This window comes from Vipera berus (assembly GCF_964194415.1).
Source record: "Vipera berus genome assembly, chromosome: 8".
NCBI classification, from domain to species: Eukaryota; Metazoa; Chordata; class Lepidosauria; order Squamata; family Viperidae; genus Vipera; species Vipera berus.
In genome coordinates, this window is record NC_138211.1 from 19,748,211 (window position 1) to 19,775,608 (window position 27,398).

Sequence of the window (27,398 nt, forward strand, 5' to 3'; positions counted from 1 at the left end):
AACTTTTCACGGCCAGTAGATACAAAAAAATATGTTGGGACCCTGGAAAGAGTGCAGAAGAGCAACAAATATGATGAAGGATTTGAAGGTTAAATCATGTAGTGAATAACTGAGGGACCTCGGTGTATCTAGTCCAGGGTTAGGCAACCTTAGCTCTTTTATGACTTGTAGACTTCAACTCCCAGAATTCCTGAGCCAGCATGGGGGAACTATAACCCCTTCATGACTTGTGGACTTCAACTCCCAAAATTCCTCAGCCAGAATGGTTCTTTGGTCTGAAATGGTATAGGCCAGGGGTAGGCAATCCTGGCTCTTTTATGCCTCGTGGACTTCAACTCCCAGAATTCCTGAGCCAGCATGGCTCAGCTTGGAAACCTCTCCCTTTCCCCTCAGCATGGCTGGCTCAGGAATTCTGGGAGTTGAAGCCCAAGAGTCATAAAAGAGCAAGGTTGCCTACCCCTGTCTAATGACAAGATCAGGGGTTACATGATAGTTGTCTTCCAGTACTTAAGGTACCATCCCAGAAAAAAGGTGACCTATTCTCCAAAGCATCTGTGGGCAGGATGAGAAGTAACTGGGAGGAAAAGATCTAACCTGGAACCAAGGAGAAATTTCCTGACAGTGAGAACAATTCATCACTGGAATGGCTTGCCTCCAGAAGTTATGGGTGCTCCATCATTGGAGGCTTTCAAGAAGAGACTGACAGCCATTCGGAATAGGGTCTCCTACTTGAGCAAAGGGTTGGACTAGAACAGAGGCCCCCCAACCTTTTGGGCACCAGGGACCGATTCTGTGGAGATTTTTCCATGGACCACAGAGGGCATGGTTTCGTATGCTGCCTGGATCCCGTGGATGGGGCTTTGCTTGTTTGCACGGCCCGGTTGCTGGCATGCCGTGGCCCGGTGCTGGTCCACGGACCAGGGATTGAAGACCCCCTGGACTAGAAAACCTCCAAGGTCCCTTCCAACTCTATTATTGTATGTTCTAAAGAATCTCTATCTCCTAACCCTCTGTTATGGTACTGATACTTTACTGGATAGATTTATAACTCACGTAAGCTCAGAGGCACCCATTTGAGGAATTCAGACCAACCCTTGGTAGAAGACCAAAGTCTGAAATTCTAGATCCTATGAAAGGTGGTATTATTGCTGCTGTTGTTGACAATAATTCAAAATATTGTCATGTTGATGACTGGTCACACAACCAGATGTTTAGACTGGAGCTAGCAATTTCATTCACCGACTGAGTCTTTCACAGGTACCTGGGATAGGCTGATGTTGTTGTTTGATGACGTTAGCAGTATCATGCCAGAAAAGATTATTCGTTATTATTAATAAATATTATTGATTTATATTGATCGTCTGCCTTTCTCCAGATGTTTCCACTACCAAAATGTTATATTGCCTACTACAGAATTAGTATTACTTAGAGCATCACTGTTCCAGGTTGTTTTTCTTACCTTACCAAGTCCACATTTTGTACCTTCTTTCACCATCATAGGGTCGGGTGTACCTCCTGGATTTTTAAAGTCCAGTGACACACAGACAACATTCTTCACCGGTATATACAAGATGGGAACATTAAGTTTAGTAAAAGGAGCATCGTAGGGATATGTGCAAATTAACTTTCCACATCTGATATCCCTGTAAAAATTGAGGTGAGGTGAAGATGGAGAGAGTACAGAGTGGAGTGGAGTGGAGTGGAGTGGAGTGGAGTGGAGAGGAGAGGAGAGGAGAGGAGAGGAGAGGAGAGGAGAGGAGAGGAGAGGAGAGGAGAGGAGAGGAGAGGAGAGGAGAGGAAGGGGAAGGGGAAAGGGAAGGGGAAGGGAGGGAATGGGAGCAGAGGGGAGGAAGGGAGAAGAGAGAAGAGAAGAGAAGAGAAGAGAAGAGAAGAGAAGAGAAGAGAAGAGAAGAGAAGAGAAATCATACAGTGTGCATTAAAATCTCTCCAATCCGCCAGACCAGCACTGTTCTGCTGTTGATTTCCTAGCCCAAACATCCTCAACCAAGACATGCATTGTAACACCACAATGAAAACCCCACAATTTACGCATTTGTGTCCAAAGTCAAGGCACATGTATAAAAGGCAGGCTTTGACTTGTCACATAACAAGGCAGGTTTGGTCCTTTTTTTCCCCCATCCCCACCATTTATAGCAAATACCTCTGTTCATTCTAGGCCTGGCTTTGAACTAAGTTGGCCTCTCCCAATTTAATCCTTTATACAGGCCCGGGCATACTTAGCAGAAGACTCAAAAACTGTATTTCCTTGTTTTGTTACTGCAGAGAAGAATGAAGTCCCACCTACAGAGATTTGTGTACTCCAGTCCATTGAAACCAAGGCCTATTTATGTGGGTCTATATTCAAGACTTTCATTCCTAATTTTTTTCCCTTCCACCTTTCCAACGAAATGGATATATAAAAGGTTTCCTGATAGCCTTGGTGGCAAAGGTGGGTGTTGGAGGTGAGAGTTGCAGCTCTCTTGACTGAGGGTCGTCTGACCTACGGCAACTCAACAATTCTCTCTAGCTTTATTCTGTACAGTTAACACTGCTCCCTTCTGTTTCTACACAACTGCAGCTTCAGAAAGAATCATTCGCTTATCCAGCACAATCGACTACAGTTATTATAGATACTGGAAATAAAAATTATTGTCTATAAAATAATAAATAAAGTAGAATACATAATAACATAACATATAACAACATATAATATATAATAGCATATAACATCCAATAACAAACAATGTAACATACACTATAACATATAACATATGTAACATCATAGCATACATAACATAGTAAGATATAACATAACATACAACATATAATACATAACATATGACATATATAATTTGCAATACAATATAATACAATAATATTGACTTATCCAACACAATCCATTATAATTAATTAATTTATGATATAATTCATCAGTGAGTACTCCGTCACTGGAGGCTTTTAAAGAGACTGGATGGCCATTCGTCTTAAATGGTATGGGATCTCCTGCTGGAGCAGGGGTTTATACTACTAGAAGAGGGGTCCCCAACCCCGGGTCCCTGAACCGGTACCAGGCCACGGCATGCCAGCAACTGGTCCCCACAAACAAGCAAAGCCCCATCCGCGGGATGCAAGCAGCACACAAAACCACGCTCTCTCCAGTCCGCGGAAAAACCTCTCTCCACGGAACCACTCCCTGGTGCCCAAAAGGTTGGGGACCTCTGGACTAGAAGACCTCCAAGATCCCTTCCAACTCTGTTATTCTATGTTCTATAATCTAGTAGTCCAAAAAATATTTTATATGTTACTTATATGTAAAGGTGTAGGTCTATACATATGTTGCATATAGTATGTTTTAAATGTCTTATGTATGTGTACACTTTGAGAGGAAGCAACTAAATTTCATTTTTAATGTCTGCCATTGTGCCCACGGGGGAAAAAACGACAATAAAAGGTTATCTATCTAAAACTCAGGGACACGGTGGCTCAGTGGGTTAGGACGCTGAACTTGATCAGGTCGGCAGTTTGGCAGGTCGAATCGCGAGTGCCATGTAGCAGAGTGAGCGCCTGTTACTCGTCCCAGCTTCTGCCAACCTAGCAGTTCGAAAGCACGTAAAAATGAAAGTAGAAAAATAGGGATCACTACAGTGGGAAGGTAACAGCGTTCCGTGCGCCTTTGGCGTCTAGTCATGCTGGTTATATGACCATGGAGATGTCCTTGGACAAGCGCTGGCTCTTCAGCTTTGAAATGGAGATGAGCACTGGCCCCTAGAGTTGGAACAACTAGCATGCATGTGCAGGGGAACCTTTACCTTATTTAAGACTCAGGCCAGGGATCAAATCTCATTCCCTTCCAATAGCACCTCTCCCCAAAACAAAACATTTCAATTTATTCTTTGTTGCCTAATCGCATACCGAAAAGAGCAAGCCTTAAATTTCCTTTTGAGATCAAAGCCGCAGTGCCCAAATCTATCAGCCTGGGTGTTCACTGCTTCGTAACACACTTGTGGAGCGTTTCTTGACCCTAGACATTTGGTTAGAAGAGCAAAAATAACATATAAGGATATGACCATTTGGTTTTCTTCGTTTTTATTTCAATCATTTCGCATTCACTCCTATCAAATAAGCTGTTATGGGTGGGGACATATTGGCAGGAGAGTGTGTGTTAGCATTGGGACAAAGCTTGTGATAAAAAGGGCGAAGAATCATTTTTCTGCAGACAAAAAGCGATCCCAGGGGAAAGGCAGTGGGGGTTGATGGTCAGGAAAACTCTTCCTTGCATTAAAGCAGGAGTGTCAAACTCAATTTCATTGAGGGCCGCATCAGCAGTGCGGTTGCTCTCAGGGGGCCGGGTGGGTATGGCCAGAGTGGGCATGGCCTACTGGATGGGCATGGCTAGAGTGCATATGGCCTACTGGGTGAGCATGGCTAGCTATACATCGTTTGCATCAAGGGTGCCTATGGGGGCCTGGGCAGGAGTGGGACAGATCTGAGGGTCTCTGGCAGAAGGAGGGTCTCTGGGCCAGGGCCAAGGCAGTGGGGGCCATTTCCTCACTGTTTCCAGGATGGCTTCGCGGGCCACATGAAACCACTTCGTGGGCCAGATCCGGCCCCAAGGCCTTGTGTTTGACATGTCTGCATTAAAGGGACAGAAAAGAATCAAAATTAGTTGTTTCAACATACGTGATCCAAAGAACTCCTGGCAATGCAAGTCAGCTGACTGACAGGATCCACCATAACAGAAGCCGGTGTTAGAGGCACAACTGACGCCATTTTGAACGTAAACATTGGCCGGGCAACTAGCCGAACTCCCATTGCAGTACTCAGGAAAGTCACAATGCTTGTCTAATGCTTGTCTACATACTGTGTTTCTTGGCTTAAACTAGGCAAGGAGATAAAAGAACAAAATGGACAAGGAATACTTGTTACATTACGAAGCGTCCAGCTGATGACTAGGGTGCCACTGGGTTCTCACATATTATGACATGGGAGTGGTGAGTGGTGTACTGTGGTCTAAAGGGAAGAAGCCTTAAAAACCAAAGCAAAAAATCAAGTCACAAGCCAAAAAACATGGGCCTTGTCATCGTGAGTCAGATGGTCTTACCCACTTAGTATCACGCTGCATCAGCTAAGACCAGGGGTCTTCAAACTTGGCAACTTTAAGACTTGTGGACTTCAACTCCCAGAATTCCTGAGGAATGTTGGGAGTTGAAGTCCACAAGTCTTAAAGTTGCCAAGTTTGAAGACCCCTGGCTAAGACCTTCACCCCTGAAACAAATATTGAGTGGAGTACAGGTTAGTCCCCAATTTACAACCACAATTGAGACCAAAAGCTCTATTGCTAAGCGAGACAGTTGTTAGGTGAAGTTGGCCCCATTTTACGACCTCTCCTGCCACGGCTGGTTAAGTGAAGCACTGTACTTTTTAAGTTAGTAACACGGCTGTTAAGTGAATCTGGATTCCCCATTGGCATCGCATGTCAAGAGGTTGCAAAAGGGGATCACGTGATCCTGGGACACTGCAACGGTCATAAATATGAGTCAGTTGCCAAGTGTCTGGATTTCGATCACGTGACCGTGGCGGGAGGCTGCGATGGTCGAAAGTGTGAAAAACGGTCATAAGTCACTTTTCCCAGTGCCGTTGTAACTTTGAATGGTCACTAAACAAACAGCTGCAAGTCAGGAATGGCCTGTATTCAGAAACTTGCTTCGAGCAGAGACCCATTGACATGTCATAGCTAAGTAAGTTGTTTTATTGCAGACAAAGAAGCTATATGTGTGTGGAAAAGCCATCTACTGCAGAACAACAGAAATTGAGCCTTAGGAATATTTTGATTTGTTTGATGAGGCTTTATAGCTTTTTTCCTGCAGGTTACTCTAAGCATACCATCCAATTACATGCATGGCAAAGGCCAACGAAATAACACAATATTATAGTAGTAAGAGTAATGTGGCAGCATTACAGTCATAGTTTCCATCAATATGTATTTATAATGCCACACTCGGTGTGGTCCCCAAAGTCCTTCAATAATTAACAAGCCTTTACACCATCAAAGCAAGAAGTTAACTCTTGCATCCTGGGGCAAGATGTGCCCTTGGAGGAGAGCCCTCATAAATTGCCCATTTTCTCCTTGCTGAAAACACAGTATCTGGAGAGTCTTCACAGGCGCTCTCTGCCTACGTGTTCCAGACAGGCTAATCCTATTCAGAATAATTGTCTTTAAGATTCCAGGTTCCCAGTCAGATGGGTTTGATACTAGCTGACACCTTAAAGGGTCTTCAGAACCAAACTGGAATCGAATGTAGCTTTAGTAACAGTGTCAGCATGTGGAAATCACCTGCCTGTCAAGCTCAGGAAATCAGGAATCCAGGCGGTTCGAATGAATGGAACATTTTATTGCATGCGAAACCTCTCCAAGAATCTGAACTAATAATGGTCAAACCAAATTGGCACTAGAGAAGAGTCAACAGAATTCAAGGTGGGCGGGACTTAGATCTCTTGTGGAAGCGTAGCGATTCCAAAATGGTGACACGTTTGACCCTTCTGTCAAGCTCTGCCGGGTCATCTCCTATAATACCTGATTTATAAACATACACGAAGCTACATTTCTTACAGCTTAAATTTCCAGATGATGTTTAAGGACGTCATATATTTCCTGCCCTCTTATTCCTACATTTTTAAATCTCTGGTTATTTGGCCATTCTCCCCTAGTCCTCAAGATTGGAAAGCAGCTGCTTGATATTCACCCAACAGTTCTATCAGGCCTAAACCCCACAGCTTCCCATCTCCCACATTTCATATCTTACGATGCCTTACCTTGCAATTTTCACAGCATAATTCATTACTGCACAAGGCTCCCCGCTGAAATGTACAACTGCTAGTACAACATTTACTCCTTTTACAATGCTGAAAACAAAATCAAGACACCACTTGTAGTGAACTGTGCAATGCTCGTAGGGTTAAGGAATAGTGGGTTCCAAAAAAAAACTGGATTAGATGTTGATTCCAACATAAACACATTTAATGTCTCATCCTTCGTATCTCTGGAGACCCTTAGTAAAAATTAAATGTTCCTTTCAATACAATCTTTCTGCAGCCTGGATAAATTGAGACAGGCAAGATAAGGTCTCCCACATGGTAGAGAACGAGCTAATATTTCAGCCATAATATTTAAAAACAACATGCATTTCCATAAAATCAGTTTATTCCTGGTGCATTTCAATACATGAGCCCAAAGCTTTTGAAAACTCTTTTCTGAAGTTCAGGAATAAATGAAAACTTTAATGTAGTGTTATATCAGAATTAAGTTCCACAAGCTGCCCCTGCTATTTGCAGCGGTAGGAAAATCCACTGAAATAAAAACATCTCCAGTTTCCGGCAAAAGAGAAGCAGGAAGGAAACTGTACAGCTTTTGATTAGGCCAGCATCCCAGAGCGGTTTCATTAAGCAGAAAAACTGTTCTGTGTTGTGATCACACCACAAACCTCACAAGGATGGGAAAAAGTGTTCGCCGACGTTGGTTCTTGGCAACGTTTTGAGCTGAGTACTTTATTTTGGCCAAGTATGATTAGACACAAAGGGATGCGGTGGCTCAGTGGGTTAGGACGCTGAGCTTGTCGATCAGAAGGTCGGCAGTCTGGCGGGTCGAATCCCGAGTGCCGCGTAACAGAGTGAGCGCCTGTTACTCGTCCCAGCTTCTGCCAATCTAGCAGTTCGAAAGCACGTAAAAATGCAAGTAAAAAAATAGGGACCACTACGGTGGGAAGGTAACAGCGTTCCGTGCACCTTTGGCGTCTAGTCATGCCGGCCACATGACCACGGAGACGTCCTTGGACAAGCGCTGGCTCTTCAGCTTTGAAACGGAGATGAGCACCGGCCCCTAGAGTCGGAAACGACTAGCAGGCATGTGCGGAGGATCTTTTACCTTTCCTTTTTTATGATTAGACACACAAGGAGCTACATTCAGTTCAAAATACTGCAAAGAACCAAATTGGGTGAGCACTTTTACCCATTCTTCTGACATCAAGTTCACTCCTAAGCCTGACACACTTCCATATTTCACTCCCATAATTTTTTTTTCAAAATCCTCCCAACGCACAGACATACATGTTGATTTTATGACCATTCTTTAGGTAATCAAAATATCCATGCACTAAGGCATTTCACTCTTTGATAAAGAAGAAAGCTGCAGAATGCTGCAGATTTAATTTCCAAGTTTTCATAGTAAAAGAAGAGCGGAGGAGGAGGAGGAGGAGGAGGAGGAGGAGGAGGAGGAGGAGGAGGAGGAGGAGGAGGAGGAGGAGGAAAGAAGTGAACAAGAGAAGAAATGGAGAGATGAGAAAGCAGGGAAGAACTCTTAGAAAAGACAGCTCTTTTGCAAACAGGTAGGTCCAATTATTGTTGCAAGGTGAGCAAGCACGAAAACCAGCTGCAATTCTGGGCAATACTTTTACATCTTCTATTCATCACTGTGGGTTCAATTCATGTGAGTGAAAAATATTCAAAGGTGAGTCCAAAGAGAAGAAATGGAAAATGGACAAGGCTGGAGGAAAATGGACAAAGCTTAAGAAAAAGAATTTTCTTTGTAAATAAACTTAGGAAATTGACCTGTGCACATTGGGAAGGCAGCAGATATCCCATTGCATTGAATGATTGCATGTATGTTAAAGTGCAGTTGTGCTGGGCAATGCAATCACTGCTACAAAAGGACTCCAGTGCTGATCTTCTACGGTTTCCAAGCTTTTGGAACTGCTGCTGATTCTTACCAACAGCTTTAAAGAGTGGTTATTATATTAGTAAAAAGGGACACAGTGGCTCAGTGGGTTAGGACGCTGAGCTTGTCGATCAGGTCGTCGGCAGTTTGGCGGGTCGAATCCCGAGTGCCACGTAACAGAGCGAGCACCTGTTACTCGTCCCAGCTTCTGCCAACCTAGCAGTTCGAAAGCACGTAAAAAGGCAAGTAGAAAAATAGGGACCACTACGGTGGGAAGGTAACAGCGGTCCGTGCGCGTTTGGCGTCTAGTCATGCCGGCCACATGACCACGGAGACGTCCTCGGACAAGCGCTGGCTCTTCGGCTTTGAAACGGAGATGAGCACCGGCCCCTAGAGTCAGAAACGACTAGCACGCATGTGCGGGGAACCTTTACTTTATTATATTAGTCTTCACATCTGTATGTTTTAAGACTTAAGCTGAATCTTGTTATCTTAGCTCCAACATTCAGGTAACTTCAGGGTTGATCTTTATCTGTTTTTAATCTAAATACATATTTCATTTTAAGGGATTTGTAGCTAATAAATTTTAAAATTCCCAGGCAGAGAGGCATGAAGGAAGAAGTTAGGGGATGAACGCAAATTTAATGGTGATTTTTCAAAGCACCTCTACCTAGGTGAGAATTACCCTACCTTAATGATTTTATGCTCCCTTCCCACAAACATCAGGAGCCCCTGGTAGAGGACAGCATACATATTTAAATCAACACATCTGGAAAGGGTTCTCAAATACCCACCTCAACACTGCCACAATCACATTTCTCTCCAGGTTCCAAAATACCATTCCCACAAGCCGGCTTCCCTTTGGACAATTTCTTCTGAGAGTACAATTTCAAATTTGGCCGATTAGAAAGGCAAGAGGCGCTTTTGAACTTAATGAAATTTTGGAAGTCTACAATGCTGCAGCTGCTGAATTTTTTAATTCCATTGAAATTACTGCGGGGGGGGGGGGAAACAAAGGCAAAAGAATATGTATGACATTAGCATCTAGCCATCTCTCTTTCCAATATATATGTGTTGTTAACTATACATCATGTCATAAACGTTTGTGCACGGAAGAAAACTTAAGAGCACGTACTTCCCTTCCATTGAGGCCCATTGCTGTTTCTTTATCATCAGATGCGCAGAGGAGGAGAACCACCAATGGGAACATAACAAAGATTTCACGTCGAGGTAAGGGCAGTCCTCAACCTATGACAATTGACCCCCAGATTTCTGCTGCCAAGCCAGACAGTCGTTAAGTGAATTTTGCCCCATTTTATGACCTTTATTGCCACAGTTGTTAAGTGAATCACTGAGGTTCATAAGGGAATCGTGAGGACGTTAATAGATTCGGGCATGCCCTTGACTTTGCTTGTCAAAAGGTCGCAAAGGGGAATCACATGACCCTGGGACGCTGCAACCCGCATAAATATGAGTCAGTTGCCAAGCATCTGATCACGTGACCCTGGGGATGCTGCAATGGTCATAAAGTGTGAAAAATGGTTGTAACTTTGGTGACTAGATGAACTGTTGTAAGTCAAGGAATACCTGTAAATGAATTTCTATGGATGGTGACAACACTGGCCCTACTGCAAAATATATTCTACTAATTTGAGCCCATAGGAACAATTATGAGCACTTTCCAGCTTAGGCAACCTTGGCTCTTTTATGACTCGTGGACTTCAACTCCCAGAATTCCTCAGCCAGCAGAGAGCTGGCTCAGGAATTCTGGGAGTTGAAGTCCACGAGTCATAAAAGAGCCAAGGTTGCCTACCCGTGCCTTAGAAGAATCCATAAAAAGGGTGAGTTTCTCATTTTGGATTACTGAAGACATTGCTAAATGCATGTCCATCAGCCTCCACCTTAATGGTCAAGCATCTGAACTGGGCAGCTGGACAGCTTGTGATCGAGTCTCAACATACACATAGCCCAGTGAAGCCCCTTGCACAATATCCACCACAGGGCTCTGTTCCAGCTGTGAATGACAGAAATGAATAATAGCAATACTTGCACTGCATTTGTGTGCATTATACAGATGTGTCCAGGGCACTTGCAGTCTTTGCCATCTTCATACTCCATCCCCACGCTGAAACCCAACAGCTGAGCCAGAATGACTGAAAAAGTCTCCAAAGTTATTGACTTCTCATACTAGAAGAAAGAAGAGAAACCAAACTAAGGAACCAAAGTATTTCACAAAGATATATAAGCAAAATAGAAGTGTGCCCATGACAGCCCACTTCAGTTTTAGGTTGGTTTTGTAGACCTGAAAGTCATATTCTATACTGAATTATACCAGTGGTTCTCAACCTGTGATATGTGGACCCCGGGGGGGGGCAGGGAATGATGTCGTTACAGAAGGTCCACAAAGGCTTGAGGAAATGTTATGATTTAAATCTTGAGTTAAGTCTTGGGGGTCTGTGGCCATGCTCCATGGCCACAAAATATATTTAAAGGGGGTCCGTGGTGAAGAAAAGGTTGAGAACCACTGATTTAAACCATTCTTCTCCTGAACCATTTCTGCTTTTTTTCATCAACGGATTCATCCTATGCTTTGGTGATTCCCAAAGGTGCAACTGGACTTTCTTCTTGTTGTTGTTTTTTTGAAAACATTTCGCTTCTCATCCAAGAAGCTTCTTCAATTCTCATGCAATGTTGCAATCCCGAAGTGGGCACTGGATCTCCCAGATCATGGTCACAATAACTTGAGAAGTGCTTGCGTTGGCTGGTACTTCAAGAATTGGTTATACATCCATGTATTCAGCATTGGCATAACTTGAATGAATGGACGTAAGCCAAGGACTTCCTGTACAAAGATGCATTTAAGGGAATTCTTGTTTTATGGGGGTTTTTTTTGCAAGTGTCTAAATCTGACACCTCTTATTATCTACCACTGAGGCCTTAACCCAAACCAGCCCCAGATCAAATTTTTAACCCTACAGAAAAACCTGGGGTACGGTACCAAAGCTACTGCTGCATCAAAATTTCGGAGACATAATTTCCCTGTAAAAGCTGCTCCCACGTAATTTGGCTTCTCTCTGTACCTAGAGCATAAGGGGAGAGAAGGGGTTAAATAAACAAACAAACAAACATGAACTAGGTCTTCATCTTAAAGGGGCGAGAAGGGGTTAAATAAATAAATAAATATGAACTAGGCCAGGGGTCGGCAACCTCGGCTCTTTTATGACTCGTGGACTTCAACTCCCAGAATTCCTGAGCCAGCTATGCTGGCTCAGGAATTCTGGGAGTTGAAGTCCACGAGTCATAAAAGAGCCGAGGTTGCCTACCCCTGAACTAGGCCTTCATATTAAAGGGGAGAGAAGGGGTTAATTAAATAAATATGAACTAGGCCTTGATTGGTTTGGCCATATCATGTTTTATAGCTGCAGCTATTGCTTCTTGTAAACCTGGATTTAGAGACAAGCATGTTCTTTTCAAAAAGCACATTTCACAAGCTCTTTGCTGCATGTATTTGCAGGCAACTACTTTTTTTTTCTTAAAAGATCCTGAATACTTTTATATCAAAGACATTAAAAGGGGGGGAAAAAACAGGATCAGCCTTGAAATTCTTTCCACCTACACAAACAGAAAGGCTAGGTCGTGAGGCCGCAGAACAAGGTATGAATTTTTCCATTGCAAAAACCTCCGTAGAATTTCATCAGCTTCTCCTTCTGTCGAGATTTTATTGCCATCTGTCCAGAACTCCAAAGAGGAAAGTACAACTGTTACGTTAACGTCGGCAAACATCTGAAAAGAAAAGAATAAAACTTCTTTTTGTTAAGCCGATTCTCCACAATTAGTTAATTAAAAACAGGTTCAGATCTTCTCACAGCTAAACTGGATTTAGCATCAATTCCCAAATAAGCAAAGGTTTCAATTGTATATTGAAGAAGAGAATCAGGGATAAAATCAGACTGCAGCAGGAGTTAAGTTAATCAGAGTAACAGAATAACAGAGTTGAAAGGGACCTTGGAGGTCGTCTAGTCCAACCCCCTGCTCAGGCAGGAGACCCTATACTAGTTGAGACAAATGGCTATCCAGTCTCTTCTTTAAAAACTTCCAGTGTTGGAGCACTCACAACTTCTGGAGACAAGCTGTTCCACTGGTTAAATCACTACATGATCAATTTATTTATCCACTACATAGGTCCTGCATGCACACCATTACACAGGTAGTCCTCAACTTAACGACTGCAATTGAGCCCAAAATTTCTGTTGCTAAGTGAGACATTTGTAAAATGAGTTTTGCCCCATTTTGCGACTTTTCTTGCCACAGATGTTAAGTGAATCACTGCAGTTGTTAAATTAGTGACACGGTTGTTAAGTGAATCCACATGACCCCGAGACACTGTAACTGTCATAAATATGAACCGTTTGCCAAACATCTGAATTTTGACCATGAGGAATGCTGCAACATTTGTAAGTGGGAAAAACAGTCATAAGTCACTTTTTTCAATGGCGTTGTAATGTCAAAGAGTCACTAAATGAACTATTATAAGTCGAGGACTACTGTATTCAGAATATAATATAAATCTGCACTGTTAAAGGGAGGATGCATGTTTTAGTGTGTGTGTGTGTGTGTGTGTGTGTGTGTGTGTGTGTGTGTGTGTATAAAAAGGTAAAGGTTCCCCCGCACATGCGTGCTAGTCATTTCCGACTCTAGGGGCCGGTGCTCATCTCCGTTTCAAAGCCGAAGAGCCAGCGCTTGTCCGAGGACGTCTCCGTGGTCATGTGGCCGGCATGACTAGACGCCAAAGGCGCATGGAACACTGTTACCTTCCCACCGGAGTGGTCCCTATTTTTCTACTTGCATTTTTACGTGCTTTCGAACTGCTAGGTTGGCAGGAGCTGGGACGGGTAACAGGCGCTCACTCTGTTACATGGCACTCAGGATTCGACCCGCCAAACTGCCAACCATCTGATCGACAAGCTCAGCGTCCTAACCCACTGAGCCACCGTGTCCCTTCGATCAACATATAACGTCAAAACGTTGCCCTGATACCTCCAATTCTACGTGGGGGGAAAAACCCGAATGACCAAAGATCTACATACAAACACCCACGAAAACCTCAGAAAACATATATATACATATACATATACATACATACATACATACATACATACATACATACATACATACATATATATATATATATATATATATATATATATATATATATATATATAGAGAGAGAGAGAGAGAGAGAGAGAGAGAGAGAGAGAATACATATATCTAGCATTTAACACTTGCAATTATTTTGGCAATGTGAACAGTTCTACATCAAAACTCCCAGGATTAAGAATAAAATGCAGCCAGACCAGAAGTTAATTTGAGAGAAAACCAGAACGTAACTTACACTATTAACAAAGCCGATAATCTGTACAATGTTTGACGTTACATATTCAGGATTTCCACCCAAATAGTTGAACTAGAAAACAAGGAGGTGATACACAGTTAGCAATTTCAAAAAGACAATTATTACATGCCCTTACTACATGCAAAACCTGCACTCAAAGCAAAAGGGGGCTTAGTTCAGAGATGAGATACTAATTCGTCCCAATTACACGCTTCAGTTAATGTCCACTCTGAGTTTAGACACAACAACATCAACTACAAATCAAATAAATTAATACCACCAATGGTACTAAGTCATGAAGGATGGGGATACTAAGAGAATGATTTTGAGAAACTGGACAAGGACTACATTATTAGTCTGGTCATCAAGGATTCAAATCAGGATGTGTGTAACTTAGCTATTTTTGAAAAGGCATTTTTCCCACTAATGAAAATATGATTAATGATATGTTTTCCTTTGGCACAGATTTCCTGATACTTTACAAGATCAGAATTTTTTTTTCAAATTTGAAATTTTAATGTAAAGTTTAATACTTGCTAGGATAGATGATTTGCCCGAATGCTTTAGAATTTTCTCTTTTTTTCTGTTATTGTTTTGTTATTAATTGTATCCTTCTGTTTTTCACTTCTTTATTTTCATTTCTGGTTTGTTCTTGCGTTATTTTGTATTTAGTTGTTTCTTTATGTACAGTTATTTTTTTAAAAAAAAACTTGCAATTAAATAACTATACAGTCCCAATGTTTTGACAATCCCTCCTGCCTGAACTTCATTAGAACTACAGATGTTTAGGAAAATGTTTTCTATTCAGCACAGCAGCTGTAAAATCAGAACTGAAGAGAGGGATCTTGCCTGCTTAAAATGCCAATTCATGTTAGACTCACCCATTTGTCCTTTCAGGCTTTTTCTAGGTTGCTCGGACCGTATAGGACTGCCTATCAATCTATTTATTTGTTTAATTTATATCCCGCCTTTACATATTTTACAAATAGCTCAAGGCCACCATCATATCCAACATACCGTTCTCGTCTGATTTTCCCACAACAACCGCACGGGCTGAGAGTGAGTCACTGGCCTAAAGTCACCCAGCTGGCTTTCACAGGTAAAGTGGGACTTGAACTCACAATCTGCTTCTAACCTGGTGCCTTAGCCACTATTTCATGTCTTCCTCGCCCTCCCCTTACGATGTTGATTTAGGACAACTCTCCACAGCCAACTTGCTGCGGGACAGTTCGCCGTGAGAAAAGGGTTACGCCAATACTGAAGAAATGGTGGAAAAGAATCATTAAAGAGAGATGCCCCCGGGAGGGACATAATACAAGGTGAATGACAAAAAAATAAAGTATTTTTTTTTTAAAAAATTGTTTTAAATAATTAAACTGAACTGTTGGAATTGTCCCACAGCAAGTGGGCCGCGGTGAGTTGTCCCACTCCGTGGACAATGACTGTCCTAAGTAAGCAGGAGCTGAAACTCATCTAAATTTAACTACGGTGCCTTCTGCACTGAAGCTGGGAGATGATTGAGGTCTTCAGGGCCGCAAGCTGTTTTTGGAAGTCTGTTAGAGAATGTCAGAAGAGGGGAGAAGCGGCCTTCACCCCCATATTTGGAATTTTTTTTCAGGGCAGGAATGGAAGCAGGGAGCCTCTGGGAAGGAGACCACTTCCTTAAACTGCAACCCTGAGTTTGTGGATAGGACTTTAGGCTAGTTTTTTTTATTTTAATCCCATTTATATCCCGCCCTTCTCCGAAGACTCAGGGCGGCTTACAAGCTTAGCAGTAGCCTTCATTCTATGTATATGCCTGCTTATTAGGGCTTTCACACACACCCCAAGCGGCATTATTACAAAGTCAGCTTAATTGCCCCCAACAATCTGGGTCCTCATTTTACCTACCTGGGAAGGATGGAAGGCTGAGTCAACCTTGAGCCTGGTGGGATGCGAACCTGCACTAATTGCAGGCAGCTGGTGTTACTTAAGGAGGCATTAGCCCACTGCTCCACCAAGGCTCTTTCACGTTTGCTTCCCCAAAACCCGTTTCCATTCTCCCCTTTGATCTCCCTCCTTCCACAGCAACCAAAATGCCCATGCCGCCATTGCCCTTTTTTTTCCATTGTCCTGTCTCAGCCCAAAGTCACATAAGGAGGGCATGTAGCCTAAAGGTCTGCCCTCTGCTCCGCACCATCCATGTTGCAGGAAACATCCTTCCTAGAATTCCTGAGGCAGAATATTTCGGACGGGTAAGAGACTTACCAAAATCTTGTCCACCACAGCATAGACCTCTATGTACCTGTGAGTTTTCGTGGTATCTGACAGCGGCTGAGGAGGGACAAAATAAAATTCCTTTTTAGCAATGCTTCTGCATTTCACCGGCTGGTGTTGCGCAATGCTAGCAGTAGGCAAAAATGTATTATCCTTACCCGTACGGATAGTCCTCAACTTACGACCACAATTGAGCCCAAAATGTATGTTGCTAAGGGAGACATTTGTTACGTGAGCTTTGCCCCATTTTATGACCTTTCTTGCCGCAGCTGTTAAGTGAATCACTGCAGTGGTTAAGTCAGTGACACGGTTGTTGAAGTGAATCTGGCTTCGCCCTGACCTTGGTTGTCAGAAGGTCACAAAAGATGGCCACATGACCCCAGGGCACGGCAACTGTCATAAATACGAGTCAGTTGCCAAGCGTCTGAATTTTGATCATGTGACCAGGGGGATGCTGCAACTGGTATAAGTGTGAAAAGGGTCATAAGTCACTTTTTTCAGTGCCCTTGTAACTTTGAATGGTCACTAAATGAACTGTTGTAAGTTGAGGATTACCTGTACATACAAATACACACACACACAGTCACACTATAATCAATAAAGTATTTTGGGGGGAAAATATTGCATTCCACTCACTTTACTGCCCACAATTCTTCACAGGAATTTTATTCCTTTTATTTATTTATTTCTATTCCACTTTTTTTGCATATAACTCACGGTGGCAAACATATCCAGCACACCAAGCACATGATTAAATTGTGGAACTCATTGCCACTAGAGGTTGTGAGAGAGCTAAGTTGGTTCTAAAAGGAATGGGATAAATATGTAGCAGACAATCTTCTTAACCTTGAAGATTCAGTGCTGGAACTGCACACACCTCCAAAATCCCAGTTGCAGGAAACAACAGTGAGGGAAGAATTGCTCTTGGCAATGTTGCCATTTTGCAAAAAAAAAAGAGGTTTTGTTTAACTTACAGCAATTTAAAACGGGCATTTTATAAAGTGTTTTGGCACAAGCAAAAAATCTCTCCTCAAAGTGTTAAAGCAGCCACATCCTTTGGAAGCTCAAAAGTCCCTCCTTGTCTGTCTGTGTTGTTTCACTTCACTGGTCACAAAACGTCCATGGTGTTATGCATTGCTTCCCACAGACATCTCACCCTTCAAAGGAACTGAGCATTGATTTCCGGAGGACACGGCTGCTTTAACCTTTCAAGGAGAAACACTCCGTTTCGACCAGTAGCTTTCGTAATGGACCTTTTTGCAGAGCCCTATTGTGTAGACACACACCTATGCTGAAACTACCTTGACAACTTCAGCAGGTAGATAAGAGATAATCCTAGTACATAAACATGATAACCACTTTTAAACACTGCTTTAAAAAGAGACCCAAGCGACTTTGAATTTATTTGACTAAGAATGTTATCATACATTGAAAATTTAGTATTGTTTTTGATAATTTATGATATCTATCAGTGTTATTGTTAGCCTCATTATCTTTATTTATATATTTACCCAGACAACATGCTGTTTGCCAAATATTGAATGATATTGGGGGGAAACCCAACCCTTAACCTTTCCTCTCTACCCTATCCCAAATCCCCATTTCCCTACCTTCCTTTTTAACCCTATAAAAACTAATAAAAAAAATTCCAAAAAAAAGAGAGACCAAGCGAGAGATCAGTACTAACCACGGTATCTGAAAGCAGCTTATAAGATACATGTCCAGTGTTCGTTTGGTTGTATACACGAGTGACATTTTCTGTCCAAATTGGGCTTTGGCCGTCTTTGCTGTTTAGTTCATAAATTAGGTGCTCAAATGTAGTTGAAGATTCCAGGTGTTCAATGCCATAGCTGACATTCTCAAACTGTAGCACTCCCCTGAAAATTTCCACATTGTTAGAGAACAAGTTTTTCTTATGCATTTACAAACCAAGCCCGCCTTCCTTCCCTGTAGTTTATTCATCATGAAATACAGGTAGTCCTCGACTTATGACCACAACTGAGCCCAAAATTTTTGCTTCTAAGTGAGGCATTTGTTCAGGGAGTTGAGCCTCCTTTTGCATCTTCTACCACAATTGTTAAGCAAGTCACTGCCATTCTTAAGTGAATCACACAGTCATAAAGTCATTAGCTTCCCCTATTGACTTTGCTTGTTGAGAGCCAGCTGGGAAAATTACAAATGGAGAGCGCATGATCCCAGTGCCCAAATTTTGATTGTGTGATACTGCATGGGGGTGCTGCAATGGTTATAAGCGTGAAAAACAGTCAGGTTGTTTTTTTCAGTGCTGTTGTAACTTTGAGTGGTCACTAAACGAATGGTTGTAAGTCGAGAACTACCTGTACGCTGCATTCCTTTCAGAACTTCCATCTCTAATCAAAGAAAGTGTCAAGGATGAAACTTTGGCAGCTACGTGCCTCTGCGTTTCAACTTGCCTTTACGTTAAAGGGGGGGAGGTGTTACTTTCAAGAGGGTTAGATGGAGAAACAAAACTTCTTCGATTCAGCTGAAGACGGTGAGAGCCTGAAGCCTTGTCAAGGACACCAGAACAGGTGTGGATTTGAAGCAGACGGTTCCCATAGTAAAGTAAACTTGTTGATATGGATTACATAAGACATTGGGGGTTTGGCTGATAAGATTATTGTTTAAGTCCATGAATTGGTGTTGGAACCTCAGAGTTAGTTTTGCTTCGACAAAACCATGCAGTGTATTCAATAAACAGTAAGCTTTTCGGAAATGGAATGAACCTGGAGTTTTATTTGGATTCTCAAGCTGGATGCTGACAGAAAGTGTCATGGTTGACTCGCTACGCAGCCCTGCTTGCAACCAGACAACTGTAATGGGGGGGAGGGGAGGAAAAGCATTGGAATGTAAGGGAAGTTTGGGAGGGAACTTTGGAATGCAAGTGTGCTGACTGGAAGCAGCCTGAGACAGACCCAAACACCAAGGTCTCCAACTGGGGAAGTCCGAGGCAGACAGACCGTTCTCAAAACAAAGAGAGTCCAAGTGAATCAGAACAGAGGTGGAAGGGACCTTAGAGGTCTTCTAGTCCAGCCCCCTATGGCAGATGGGAGGTCCAGGGGGGAAAGGGAAAGTTCTCCTATGCTGCTTCCACGTAAAATCATTAGAATTGGCTTCTCTACTTCTCTACCTATATGGAATCTTCACTGAAGTTATATATTCTTGCTAAAGAAATTGTCCCAGGTGTTGTTGTTTTTTTCTTCTCCTGTCTAACCCAATGGGACAGTTGACAGAAAGTAAAGCTAGAACTACGTATTGCAATTGGAACTTTTTACCTAGAACTCCCAATATAGTTTACTTTCTGGAAAAAAACTTTTGCATCAAAGATTGGATTGGGACCGTGGCTAATTTGGCACCCCAGACCATTTTCCCCACTTTGGAAGCAACTATGAGCTACACAGGGAAGAAGCACGGGGACTTATTTTTAAGCCTGTAACTATTTTCAAGAGTAAATCTCTTACCTGAGCCCAGAGCAGGTGCTGAGTATTGCCACAGAATTGGGGAATCCTTGGATATGACCTTGATAGAAGCATTCATTCTAAAGATGTGTATTTTTAAAGAATCAATTAATGAATATAACCATTCATTAACTACAGGATTTACCTGTAGTTTACCTGTAGTTATTTACCAAATAACTAGGGACAATTTGGCCCTAGTTATTTGGACAATTAATATGCCTTTTGGACTTTGGCAGCTGATCTGGAACTTGTGATTAACCACAGGACTTCACTGGACAGAAAGACCATTTCTCACCAATCTTCTGGGGTTCTGAGCCACTATTTCTATCTCAAGGTGTGAATTTTAGTTTTAAAAGCCCTAAACTATTTGGAAAGTTCAGAGAAGAGCAACCAAGATTATTAGGGGACTGGAGGCTAAAGCATACAATCAACAGTTGTGGAAACTGCGTATATATATTCCAGGCTAATGAAGAGAAGGATTGGGAGTAATATGATAGGTGTCTTCCAATATTTGAGGGTCTGTCGCAGAGAAGAGGGAATTATTCTCCAAAGCACCAGAGGGAAGGACAAGAAGAAATGGTAGAAAATTATTAACCTAGGATTAAGGTGAAATTTCCTGGCAGTGAGAAGAACCAGTAGAATGGCTTGCCTCTGGAAGTTTTTAAGATTTTTAAGCAGAGACTGGACAGCCATTTTGTTCAGAATAGTACAGGGTCTTCTGCTTAAGCAGGGGATTGAACTAGAAGACCTCCAAAGTCCCTTCCAATTCTGTTATTTTATAATTAATTAATTCTAGGATCACTTTGTAGCACACAAGCTTGCCTGGAAATCAGGATCTCCTTCAGACGTTCTTCTCTGAATTCCTATAGTTATCTCTCAGCTGTATAATATTAAATTTTGTGCTATTAACAAAATGTTATTTATTGCATTGGAATACATGATTTGAAGAAAAAAAAACCCGAGTATTTAATGGTTTAATGTAATTTAAATTGTAGTTTGAATCAGATGAGGACAAAATGCAATAAAACATCTTTACCTGAATTTCTGGGGTGGTGGGTTGCACAAAGCCTCCTCGGTTATATGTATAAATGACAAAATCATTTGGCAAATAGGATCTGTGATGAACGCAATGAAACAGAAGGCAAATTGATATCACAAAATGGATATGTACAAGCAGTGCTTTTTCTGTAAAAAAAAAAGGGGGGGGGCAGAACTCACACACGTCATACAACCCGCCTTGCCTACCCTACACGGTTCCATCCAAAAAAGATGCCGGAACTCCGTTCTGGGTGTTCTATGAGAAAAAAAGCCCTGTGTACAAGTAATCCCCAACTTGGGCCCAGAATTTTTGTTGCTAAGCAATGAGGGGTCGTAAGTGCGAGGACCAGTCTTAAGTCACTTTTTTTCAGTGTAACGTCAACAGGGCCCACTTGGCTCCCTGTCAATTCATACATATATGTTTTAAAGGATTAATTTAATTTTATGGGCTACCTTCTGACAAGCAAAATCAATAGGGAAACCAGATTCACTTAACAACCGTGTTCCTAACTTAACACCTGTGGTGATTCACTGAAAAACTGTGGCAGGAAAGGTCGTAAAGTGGGGCAAAACTCACTTTACAAATGTCTCACTTAGCAACAGAAATTTCCGGGTCGTAAGTCGAGGGCTACCTATAATATGAATCTTCATATCTAGAATTCTCCTCATACCTTGTTAAGTTCCCAACCTCTTCTCCGGTAAATCTCATTAGGATGTTTCCTCTATCATTGTGTCTAGAATTGTCTCTAGAATCTAGTCTCCTCAGTATTTTGCTATTGACTTAAAAGGTTACCTAGCTACAAGAAATATAACATAGAAATATGTAAGATATAGAGTGGGGGAGCAGGAGAGGTAAAGAGGGAGGAATGGTTCTGATAGGCACCTCCCAATATCAGGGTTTAAAACTTATTTATGTCCAATTCCAAATGATTCTAGGTTTACAGGACAAGAGCAAAATAACAAATATACCCTCAAACATAGAACATAAAATATTAAACACTAGGCGAATCCAATCAGCAAAATACCTTACACTCAACAAGAGACTCTAACCTAGCATTTCTCAGCCTTTATGAAAAAAATGTTTTAAAAAGTGTGCCAGTGAAGAATTTGACTCACGCTTACAAAAGGCTAAGATCAGAAAACAGAAAATAACTCACTGTTGTTTCAGGCGGATTGTGTAGAGCTTCTGATTTATGGTGAGAGTATAAGCCTGAACACTCTGCTCATTTAGAACAAAGCAAAGCAAAAAAGCAATTTGTTAGAAACAGTTAAATAAACCACTTAGTTGTCTTCTGTTTGCATGTGATCAAAGGAACGATTATGGAATAGATCCATTTTAAACAAGCATTTGATGCTAGAAGTGAAGGCAGAAAAAGGTTAGGGAAAAGGGAATGATTAAAATCAGTGTTTTTCAATCTTGGCAACTTTAAGATGTGTGGACTACAACTCCCAGAGTTCCCCAGCCAGCATTAAACAAACCACACTTTAGTGCAAATTTTAAACATAGCCAATTAAACCAAAAAAGGAGAAAAATCTGAAAGAAAGATCTGTAGTTTTAAAGAAATTGGGGAGATCTGAAAAAAGGCAAACGTGCGTTCAGCTCAGAGGCTTTAAAGGTGTCTAACCTTGGCAACTTTAATACTTTTGGACTTCAGCTCCCAGAATTCTCTTATATTGGCTGGGAAATTCTGGGAGTTGAAGTTCACAAATATTAAAGTTGCCAACGTTGGACACCCCTGCTTTAACCCAGAGGGATTCAAAATTGAAATACGCAATAAACATTTATTTAAAAAATCAATTCAATATTTAAAAATATCATTAAACATGTCAGTGACATTAACACCTAATGTACTTTCATGTGTACTGCTAATGAGATGTTTTTAACGTCTTAGGTGAGTAAGTGAAAAAACACTGTTTCTTTACCATGCAATTTAGTGATCTTCTCATTACAGATTTATAGACTGGTTAAGCTACATTGACAAAAATAAATTTGCAAGAGCCCCAGCGGAATTCTTCCATTTATAGAGTACAGATACCATAGTTAGTATAGTACAAGTTAACTCTACAGGTTGCTTTTTGCAACAACAAATCAAATTATTTATTTTGCCAAGCGGTGCTTTTATTTTAGCAAATCACAGACTGAAACAGCAAATGGGCCAGCTTTTACTGTTATCCATCTGGATCTGAATATGGGACTAATTTATTTGTGAGCAGAAGCAAAAGAACAATTCCACCTCAACAAAATGGAAACTCCAGAACACAGGGTTTCCATTTTGGTAAGACTGTTCAGAGCGGCAGGCATGTCCACACAGTATGGTTTGTGAGCATTGGGTATTTCAAGAGTGGAGTTTGTTCCCTCTGTCTCAGCAGCCATCTTGACTTTTTTGACCCTACCTTGGACACTCCTGCAAAACAGGCTTTTAGAGTTAAGAAGAAATGTTCTTCACCCATTGAAAGGTCATAAAATATCTTCAACTGGATGGATTCTACAAAATCGTTTTGACACCTGAATTCAAATGCGCAAAGAACTTTGGATTCTATCCAGTTCCATGTTATACCATGAATAATGTTATTTTCATTCAACACTTAATGAGAAAAGTTTAACAAGGAACATAATAAAGACTGTTTTACTTCTTATTATCAGCAAAGTTCACAGCAAACCACGCTGACACCAAAATGTCTGTATTTAAGAATACATTTTCTTCAAATCTGCAATAGTGGTTGTAGAGCCTTGGTGGAGCAGTGGGCTAATGCCTCCTTAAGTAACACCAGCTGCCTGCAAATAGTGCAGGTTCGAGTCCCACCAGGCTCAAGGTTGACTCAGCCTTCCATCCTTCCGAGGTAGGTAAAATGAGGACCCAGATTGTTGGGGGCAATTAAGCTGACTTTGTAATAATGCCGCTTGGGGGGGTGTGTGAAAGCCCTAATAAGCAGGCATATACATAGAATGAAGGCTACTGCTAAGCTTGTAAGCCGCCCTGAGTCTTCGGAGAAGGGCGGGATATAAATGGAATTAAAAAAAATAAATAAAAATAAATGCCACTCTTCCAGATTTTAAAATGTGACTGACACAAGTACGTATATTGCAGCATACATGTTTCATTCTCTGCCCCTCATCTATGACCCCCTAACATGCTCAAACCTCCATCTGTTTTTGTTGTTCTCCATCTATTTTTCCTTTCGAATGAAATCCACTTCAGTTCAAATCAACTAATTTTAAGATAAATGTTCATTCTAAATATTCAAACATTTCCATTTTAAAATCTCAAATACCTCATCAGGAGCACCACCTATACTATCTTCAGATGAGTTGGCTGATATCTTCAGGGGATAAGTGATATGCAAAAATGTTTGACACTCTACAAAAGAAAAAATGGGAGAAAGCCAATTAACGTTTAATTTGACAATGGGTTTCCAGAATTTTCTTTAAAAAATTATTCCCACCTCTCAAAAACAAAACCAAACACCAGTTCACACATTGCATTCTACCAAAATGTGACTTATTTTGTATGGATCTGGCAGTTTCTAATGTGAATCCAGCCATTGTGGCTTCTGAAAATTTATCATTTAGTGTTTTGCATCAACCCAGCCACGCGTGGTTCATTGACGTTTTGAAGTGCTGTTTTTTTTTGTAAAATCTTAGCCGGACACCACAATTGGGCTAGGTTCCTATCATGTGTCCATAAAAAATGCAAGCAGCATCAAGTATCTGTGCCATATATAAATTACACAATTCCCATCATGTATGTAAAAATAAATTACCTGTATCCATAATGATGTATTTGCATTATGACATCATTATGGCTTCAAACAGATGCCAACAATTCAAATAAAACAGTAAACCAAAACTGTGTTTTCCTTGTTTGTAGGCTTGCATGGAGACTTGTAAATTATGATTCATTTAGTGAACCCAGAAAATTGTAATTTATTCAATAAAACATGTTTTAAGTAAATCATAAGTTAGCATATTGTGAGTACACAGCCCCATTATGACTTGCTTTGGAAAGTGTAGCCCATTAAAACGAATCTATGCTATGCATTTTATGCTATAATACAAAATATCATAAAACATTTCCTGTGGTCAACTCCTGTGCAATACAGTTCAACATGGGCTACTTTTCAAGGCAGATCTCTCTCGGAATATCTCCCTGAATTTTGAAGTAACATTTCCAGTACATTAGACACTCTGCTTTATTGAAGCCACTATCTGCTAAGAAATATTTCTGAAATATTGAATGGGTCACGGGGTTGTCTAATTAGAGTTACATCCCGCCTATCATTCAGGTATACTCAAAACTGCAACTTTTAAGAGCCAGTTGCCATGTGCTTGTAAAAGAGCCCTCATTCTAAATAGAGATAATCTCTATCTCTATCTCTATATATATCTATATATCTATATATCTATATATCTATATATCTATATCTATATCTATCTATCTATCTATCTATCTATCTATCTATCTATCTATCTATCTATCTATCTATCTATATATATATTTGTTTGTTTTCTGAAGTTTTCGCGGGTGTTTGTATGTAGATCTTTGGTCATTCGGGTTTTTCCCCACATAGAATTACCTTCAATTCTACGTGGGAAAAAACCCGAATGACCAAAGATCTACATACATACATACATACATACATACATATATATTATTTATTTATTTATTTTAATTCCATTTATATCCCGCCCTTCTCCGAAGACTCAGGGCGGCTTACAAACTTAGCAGTTATATATAGTGACTATATATAATTAATTAATATATAATTATATTATAGATAGGTGTGTATTATAAGTATTATTTATATATAATTATATACATACACATACGTACATATATACATATACACACATCATTATAAATAGATAACTATAGATATTCATAAATAATTGGGTCCTTGGCCAATTGTAGCTAGTGCAGTCAGTATGCTTGGGGGTGGTGGTGATCATGACGACCCCTCCGGCAATTATGACCCTTATGGCTATCAGGGCAAGTGGGGAGGCCAGGGGGGAGGCGGGCGAGCCCGGGGGTCGCGGGGGGTGGTAAGGGGGGCCTCGGGGGAGCCTTCGGGTACGGCTGGCCCCGGAGGAGGAGGAAGGGGGGGCTCCCGCCTTCTGCTCACCCAGGTTCGCCAGGAGGCTCGCCAAGCCGAGAAGGCGGAGCGGCGACGCAGCCCCCCGCCCCATGGCGCTGCCGGGCCAGCCGCCGTCTCAACGGTCGGCGCTCCCGCCTGGAACTGGCGGAGAGCCGCGGCAGGGAGGGAAGGAGGGAGGGAGGGAAAGAGAGCCGGGCGGGAAGCGGCGCTTCGGGGCGAAACGGGCTTCTGCCCCACCGGGGAAACGGCAGGCTTCCCTGGCGAGTCTGGCGGGGACGCTCCGGAGCGCCGCGTCTCGTCCCGCTGCTGGCGCAAGGCCGGCGACCCCTGGCCGGTTGAGGGGGGGGGATTCGCCCCTTCTAGAGCCTTTGCCCTCCGCCTACGGGGGGGGAAGGGGTCCTTGTGAAGGGCCTCAGTTGCTGCTCGATTATTAAGACAGATATTTTTGGCCCGGTGTGAATTGTAACACTGATTAAATCAGGGGTCTTCAAACTTGGCCCTTTTATGACTTGTGGACTTCAACTCCCAGAATTCCTCAGCCAGCTTTGCTGGCTGAGGAATTCTGGGAGTTGAAGTCCACAAGTCATAAAAGGGCCAAGTTTGAAGACCCCTGCGGGGGGGGGAGGGGTCCTTGTGAAGGGCCTCAGTTGCTGCTTGATTATTAAGACAGATATTTTCGCCCGGTGTGAATTGTAACACTGATTAAATGAATCACGGCTTCTAATGATAACGGAGCCGATTTTTCAGCGTTGGGGGGGGGGTGTCCTCATTTAATGACCACTCGTTCAGCAACCATTTAGACTTGACAACAACGGCACTCGGAGCTTCAGCCCTCAAAGTGTCCCATCAATCATGTGATCGTCACCCCCTCCTCCTCCCCCCCCAAGCAAAGGACAGAAAGTCCTCTATTTACAATAGTTCATTTAGTGACCGGTCAAAGTGACTTACGGCTGTTTTTCAACACTGAACAACCACGTGGTCAAAATTCAGATGCTTGGCAACTGGCTCATATTTATGGCGGTTGCCGTGTCCCGGGATCATGTGATCGCCTTTTGCCACGTTCTGACAAGCAAAGTCAAATGGGGAAGCCAGATTCAGTTAACCACCGTGTTGCTAATTTTTAACAAGTGCAGTGATTGGCTTAACAACTGTGGCCGTAAATTGAGGACTACCTGCATGGGCTGCTTTCTGCCTTTCATTCAGGAAAACTCATGGGGACTTAGGCAGTACTCCCTCCTCCAGCTATTCCCAACAACCGGCCTGTGAGATAAGCTAGGTTGGGAGTGTGGATCCAACCCAGGTTCACCCAGTGTGTTTATGTACCCTTGCGGGGTGGGGTGGAGGTTAGAATCTGGATCTGCCTGTTCTGAGTCCACTTACTGCCTCTTCAAAAACACAGAATATTGCCCTAGCACTACCCAGCCAATTATGG

The 27,398-nt window shown here is 42.0% G+C and overlaps 1 protein-coding gene across 1 annotated transcript in view; it reads right to left on the reverse strand.

The window, feature by feature from the left end:
• LOC308671287 (disintegrin and metalloproteinase domain-containing protein 32-like) overlaps positions 1 to 26,057 on the reverse strand; it is a gene marked incomplete at both ends in the record, with an annotated part of 31,228 nt that extends 5,171 nt beyond the window's left edge. The window contains 16 exons of the mRNA XM_081333393.1: positions 1,460 to 1,643; positions 3,913 to 4,021; positions 4,681 to 4,879; positions 6,814 to 6,903; positions 9,505 to 9,690; positions 10,757 to 10,897; positions 11,709 to 11,790; positions 12,327 to 12,493; positions 14,103 to 14,174; positions 16,350 to 16,415; positions 18,046 to 18,235; positions 19,838 to 19,914; positions 20,871 to 20,949; positions 22,030 to 22,091; positions 24,146 to 24,231; positions 25,994 to 26,057. Coding sequence (XP_081189519.1) covers positions 1,460 to 1,643; positions 3,913 to 4,021; positions 4,681 to 4,879; positions 6,814 to 6,903; positions 9,505 to 9,690; positions 10,757 to 10,897; positions 11,709 to 11,790; positions 12,327 to 12,493; positions 14,103 to 14,174; positions 16,350 to 16,415; positions 18,046 to 18,235; positions 19,838 to 19,914; positions 20,871 to 20,949; positions 22,030 to 22,091; positions 24,146 to 24,231; positions 25,994 to 26,057 — 1,854 coding nt within the window. The remainder of the gene's footprint in view (positions 1 to 1,459; positions 1,644 to 3,912; positions 4,022 to 4,680; positions 4,880 to 6,813; positions 6,904 to 9,504; positions 9,691 to 10,756; positions 10,898 to 11,708; positions 11,791 to 12,326; positions 12,494 to 14,102; positions 14,175 to 16,349; positions 16,416 to 18,045; positions 18,236 to 19,837; positions 19,915 to 20,870; positions 20,950 to 22,029; positions 22,092 to 24,145; positions 24,232 to 25,993) is intronic.
• Positions 26,058 to 27,398: the final 1,341 nt, after the last annotated feature.